Genomic DNA, 6,000 nt, shown 5'->3' with positions numbered 1-6,000 from the left:
CGGGCATACACACAGGCAGAATATTGTATACATAATAAATAAATAAATAAAATTGCACTGCTTATTTCCAATATGCCTTTAAATGTATGCATATAATTTTATTAACCATGTGCGGGGGGTAGGTATGTGCAGGAGAATGCAGGAGTTAACTGGCAGGTAAGCCATTCTATGCGGGTGCTGGGACCTCAATTCCGGTCCTCTGCAAAGAGATGAATGCAATATATGCTCTTAACCACTGACTCATGTCTCCTGCCCAAAACCAGTTTGCTCCTTTTCAGGCGCACTTGCCAGCTCTGAAATTCCATAAACCATGTTTACTTACATGGTCTATGTATCCATAATATTTGCAGTACTAGAGTTCTCTAGAATTTTGTTCCATTAGAGTTTTGCTGAATTGAATAAATGAATGAAAGAAGCAAGCGGACCGGGCATGGGAAGCTCCACCTCTGCCCTTCAAGCCACTTCCGGGCAGAAGTCAACCAAGGGACATCGCAAATGGCCACACTTGTATTACAGAGTGGCCAGCAGAGGCCCCCAGATCTGCAGCCGCAGGCAAGGTCGTGTAGCGGACGCGGAGGACACGGGCGGGGCGGGGCCGGGGCGACCAGAGGCGTGACCGGGAGGGGCGGGGCCAGGCGCCTGCGCCATAAAGACCGCTGCGCACACGGACACCGGGCTTGCTGCGCGCTGCCGCTGCTTTTTCTTTCCTCTTCCGCGCACGTCCAGCTCCGTGTCCCTCTTCGGTCCCGCCATGGCCGCGCTCACCCGGAACCCGCAGTTCCAGAAGCTGCAGGAATGGCACAGTGTGAACCACGCCGAGCTCAACCTGAGGAGACTTTTTGAAGAGGATCCGGAGCGCTTCAAACACTTCAGGTGTGCTCTCAGGGTCGGGGCCAAAGGGCCTCCGGGACCCCCAGGCGCTCCGCAGGGCTAAGCCCGGGGCCACATTTCGTCCTTGACTCCTCCTTGGAGTGGGTTCTTGGTACCCGCGTGCTCACCGGAGGGACGGGGCTGCTTAGTCATGAGGAGGCGCTCCCCCCCCTCCCACCGGGACCCTCCAGTCCCTTCGCCCCCGCCTTCCAATCCCAGCCCTTCGAGAAGGGATTTCTAACCACCCTGGAGGAGGAGGAGGAGCCCCTGCTGCCAAGAGGGACTGGAGGGAGCTGTCCCCTCCCACCTGTTTCTCCTGGGCTTGGGTCGGGAAGGGTGGGTAGGCTGAGATTTGCTGGGAGCCACAGTGTATAAATAGAGCCGTGGAAGCACGATGCAGAGGCCAGAGAGACCCGTGAACGACTGCTAAATGGAAGGGAGGGTGGAGGAAATCTTGCATGTGATACATCCGGGTATTCCTTGTCACTGATGCTGGAAGGCTAGGGACATGAGATAACCACCTGTGGCTCCTTACTCCGAAGTCCCCGATATTTCTGCATTGGTGTTCCATAGTAAGTTTGAGACGTGGAGCGTGGAGGGGAAGCTCAGAGGTGGGGTCGTTCTGCAGGGCCGCCGCACCCTTCTCCGTCTAAACCATGCTCCTGGCTCAGGATCCGTCTGCATCTTGGTTTTGTGGCGTGGCTTCTTCCACGATACTGCTGCAGGTCAGCCCGTGTGGCCAGGCAACGGGCACTGCCACTGGGGTGTGGCACAGAGAGGGTGGGCTTGGGTGTGGCCAATAGCTTCTGCATCTTCCTGCAGCTTGAACCTCAACACCAACCATGGGCATATTCTGGTGGATTACTCCAAGAACCTTGTGAACAAGGAGGTGATGCAGATGCTGGTGGACCTGGTAATGTTCTAATTGGGGAACTGGCATCTCTGGTTTGGGTGTGGGGGGGTGTTTTGGGTTCCAGGTCCAGGTTTGGAGTGATATCCCAGGGATCTCCAGGGCCTGCCATTTGAGCAGACTCTTGGAAGGCCACAGGAATGGAAAAGAGCCTCACTAGGGGTTTGGACTTGTGACGGCTAGTGGGGATGGGACACCAGGCCTCAGTGTCTTCTCCTTCTAGGCTAAGTCCAGGGGCGTGGAGGCTGCACGGGACAACATGTTCAGTGGTGCGAAGATCAACTCCACCGAGGTGAGTGGTTCTAGTGGACTCAGGTTCTGGGTACCCACCCCAGGCCTCTTCCTTCCCCCTTTGCTCGTCAAGACTGTCCTCATCACCCTGTGTCTTCACCCTTCCGCTTAAGCAATGCTTTTGCCTCATGAAGGTGCTAAAAGACTTTTCTTCTGTGGGGGTGGTTGCCGAGCTTTGGGGTGTGTCTTCACTGGGACTGGCAGCCTGGACTTGGCGAGCACATTGGAGTAGTGCCTGGTGTCTGTCCAGGGAGGGGCACAGCTCAAGCCTGAAGGGAGAGATTTGCTTAAGGTTTGCTCAGACATTTTCTTGGAGAATTTCAGCTTTGATACTCGGATGGATCCGTGCTGCAAGTTACATTAGGGGCAAGAAGAATCGTGTCACCAAAGTCCTTAGTCTCTTTGGCAGTAGGAGTGATTAAGAAGTGGGGGTAAGATAAATGTTGGAATCCTGCCCTTGACGTGATGTGGAAGCCCGCAGGCATAATAAACACTCCACACTTGTTCTCTGTGGTTTTTCTTTTTTTCTTTTTTTTTTTTTTGAGTGTGTAGGTATGTGCACATACGTACAGAGGTGTCAGATTCCCCTGGAACTGGAGTTAGAGGCGGTTGTGAGCCGCCATTTTGTGTACTGAGAATCAAACTCTGGCCCTTTGAAAGAGGAACATATGCTCTTGACTGCTGAGCCATCTCTCCAGCCCGAGTCTTTTTACACGTCAGGACTCTGAGGCTTAGACCTCAGAGATGCAGTTAATCTTGCCCTGCTGGGCTTGTGTGAGGGAGGCCGCAGTCAAGGAGGGTTCTCTGCAGAGGTGCTTTTGCTTGGGGAACATGGGAAAGTCATAGGGCTAGATAGGGTAGGTGGGCTGGCATCGGCCTCTCCACTCACAGGGAGCTCTCCCTGGGTTGCAGTTGTTTTCCCAGCTGTCTGGAACCCTCACACCTGCTTCCTTCCAAGACTGCCGGTGTCTTTAGGTGGGTGGGCCATTTCCCTCTTTTTTTTTTTTTTTTAAATATTTATTTATTATGTATACAATAGTCTAGCTGTATGCCTGCGGCCAGAAGAGGGCACCAGACCCCCATTACAGATGGTGGTGAGCCACCATGTGGTTGCTGGGAATTGAACTCAGGACCTTTGGAAGACCAGGCAATGCTCTTAACCACTGAGCCATCTCTCCAGCCCCGGCCATTTCCCTCTTATGAGCAGCTGAGCTGCTTGGCACTTGTTACCAACTTCAGTGACAAGTGAAGTTTTGGTTTGTGGCAGTTGTGGCCGTGAGGCTGTTCGCTTGCCTGTCTGCTTCACATCCTGAGTCCTCTCATCAGGAGGGCTGAGGCTATGTTAGCCCCACCGGTTGCTGGTCCGCTGAAGGGTCTTACCTCTCATCTCTGGCCTGTGTTGTCACTAAGCCTTTGGTCACTCTGTTCTCTTCAGTCATGCATGAAGCAGGGGCTCCTTCAGGCATGAGAGCCTTTTAGGCACGTTCAGGTCCCACTGGATCTGCTTCTGACTGTTCACAGCGTGCAAGGTGGGCACAGGATCTCTGTATAAGACTGTGGTGGGTGGTAATGAGGGCCTGGGGACCTGCTTGTCTTGTGCATCGAGGGCTGAGCCACACTGCCCTTCGCCAGCTGGGACCTCTCTCCCTCTAGGCTATGTGGTAGCTTCTCATTCTCCGACTGTCATCTCTAGGATCGGGCAGTGCTGCATGTGGCCCTCCGGAACCGCTCTAACACACCCATTGTGGTGGATGGCAGAGACGTGATGCCGGAGGTCAACAAGGTGCTGGAGAAGATGAAGTCTTTCTGCCAGGTAAGCGGATGCTAGCCTGGATGAGCCTTCAGCCACGGGAATCTGGCCCTCCTGCTGCAGCCTCAGGTAGCAGTGACCTGTGTGATTCTCTTCTGAGGCCTGAATTTCCCTTAGGTTCTTTTCAGAGTGAGAACACCCTCTCTGCCTGGTGGAGGTCTGGGATTGCAGGGGTGGGAAGGGTCAAACTTGAGGCTTTACATAATAAGAAAGCACACTACCAACTGAGCTACATCCTGTGTCATCTCCCCCCCCCCCCAAGCTTATTTACACTAGAAAATAGGTAAAGGTACTTCTGGGTCAGTATCTTGCATGTAACTGCACCATACACGGACCCCTTTTTTCGTGTTCTCTCTCTCTCTCTCTCTCTCTCTCTCTCTCTCTCTCTCTCTCTCTCTCTCTCTCTCCTCTCTCTAGAGCAGAGTCTAACTCTATAGCCCTGGCTGGCCTGACCTAGGACTCATAGAGGTCCCCTCACCTCTGCCTTCCTAGTTCTGGGATTAAAGATATGTTACAAGGGCAGTGGTGACGCATGCCTTTAATCCCAGCCCTTGAGAGGCAAAGGCAGGTGGATCTCTGAGTTCAAGGCCAGCCTGGTCTATAGAACGAGTTCTAGGGGTTATATCACACCATATGTAACTGACCTCCTCTTCTATCAGTGTTTATGGGTGTCGGGGAGGCAGCTAAATTTACCTCATACTCCATTGTGGCCTCAGTGTGTATCCCTGGGATAGCCTTCCACAGGATGGAAGACGTTACCAAGTCTGGGGTACAAGGGTGATCCTATGGGTGTGTGCCTGTTTGTATGGGTTGGGCATGCTATGAGCGTGATCATCTATCTGATCAGCTGTGATTGTTCTGGGTTTGTGCCAGAAAGCAACAGCTCCCACGTGTGGCTGGCCAAAGTCTGCTTGCCGTGGCCAAGAACCGTTTTCAGACTAGAAAATGACACGGGCATTCATCGTAAAGGCCTGGCAGTCACCTGGGTGCAGGGCTTCCTGGGAGGAGGAAGGCTAGGAATCCCTGGTGGGAGTCTGGATTTCAGAATGTCCCCTAGAGAGCATTCCTAGTCGGCTGCTGTGTGTGGCAGAGTGGACCCAGGTGCTCTGACGATCTTGTGTATGCTCAGGTGCACTGGGTGGCCCCTGTGGGGTTATCTTCAGCGCTCTTGCAGAACGACACTCCCTTACCATTTCCTGTCAGATTGGCTGACTCAGGATGACCAGGTATTTTTAGTTCAACATGTGCTGCTTCGTCTGGTGGATCATGCCTGTAATCCTAGCACCTAGGAGGCTGAAGTAGGAGGATTGTCAGTCCCTGGCCAGCCTGGGCTACTTGAGGAGACCCTTTCTCCAAAAAAGCCCAATGAACACGCAACCACTGCTAACCAAGGGCAGTCCCAGTGAGGAATTCTACTTCCCGTGGCTGCTCCTCTCAAAAGTAAACAGTATAGGCAGGCACAGTGGTTCATGCCCATGATCCCAGTAGTGGGGAGGCAGGAGAGTCACAAGGTCAGCACCAGCCTAGGCTGGGTAGTGAGCCCCACAAACCAATCAACCCAAAAGAAAAGCTGAGAGACCAATCAATGTCTGTCAGTCTGTCTCTCTTGATTTTGGAAGTTGAATTCAGAGTCTGGTATGTGACAGGCAAGCGCTTGAAGGGAGAAACGCTAACTGTCGGAAGCACTGAATATAGCAGTTAGGCTTGACCCAGTTATCAGAATATCACTGTGTGCTCATAAATGTGTGTCATCTGTCAGTTGAAAATTTACAATCAGCTGGGCGGTGGTGGCTCACACCTTTAACCCCAGCACTTGGGAGGCAGAGACAGGCGGTTCTCCGTGAGTTCGAGGCCAGCCTGGTCTACAGAGTGAGTTCTAGGACAGGCTCCAAAGCTACAGAGAAACCCTGTCTGAAAACCAAAGAGGAACATGTCAAAAAACGATTAAAAACTACCATTGTTCATCTGGATTGTCAGTAGCTGTCGCTGCCCTGTCCTGAGCTGCTGTTTATTACATAGTAGGAAGTTATGGGATGGTGTGTGGTGGCCCACGCCTGCCATCCTAGAGCCCTGGGGGCTGATGCAGGAGGATGATGATGCTATTTCCGAGCAGAAAACA

At 52.8% G+C, this 6,000-nt stretch overlaps 1 protein-coding gene across 1 annotated transcript in view; it reads left to right on the top strand.

Moving 5' to 3' along the window:
- The first annotated feature begins 655 nt into the window (after positions 1-655).
- Gpi (glucose-6-phosphate isomerase) overlaps positions 656-6,000 on the top strand; it is a 28,074-nt gene continuing 22,729 nt past the window's right edge. The window contains exons 1-4 of the mRNA XM_050118977.1: positions 656-873; positions 1,693-1,783; positions 2,004-2,072; positions 3,765-3,884. Of these exons, the coding sequence (XP_049974934.1) occupies positions 752-873; positions 1,693-1,783; positions 2,004-2,072; positions 3,765-3,884 (402 nt within the window). The 5' untranslated portion in view covers positions 656-751. The remainder of the gene's footprint in view (positions 874-1,692; positions 1,784-2,003; positions 2,073-3,764; positions 3,885-6,000) is intronic.

This window comes from Alexandromys fortis, unplaced genomic scaffold, assembly GCF_014885135.2.
Source record: "Alexandromys fortis isolate MF-2015 unplaced genomic scaffold, M_Fortis_MF-2015_v1.1 scaffold_140, whole genome shotgun sequence".
In the NCBI taxonomy this organism is placed as follows: domain Eukaryota; kingdom Metazoa; phylum Chordata; class Mammalia; order Rodentia; family Cricetidae; genus Alexandromys; species Alexandromys fortis.
This window is presented reverse-complemented; position numbering and strand designations above follow the sequence as displayed.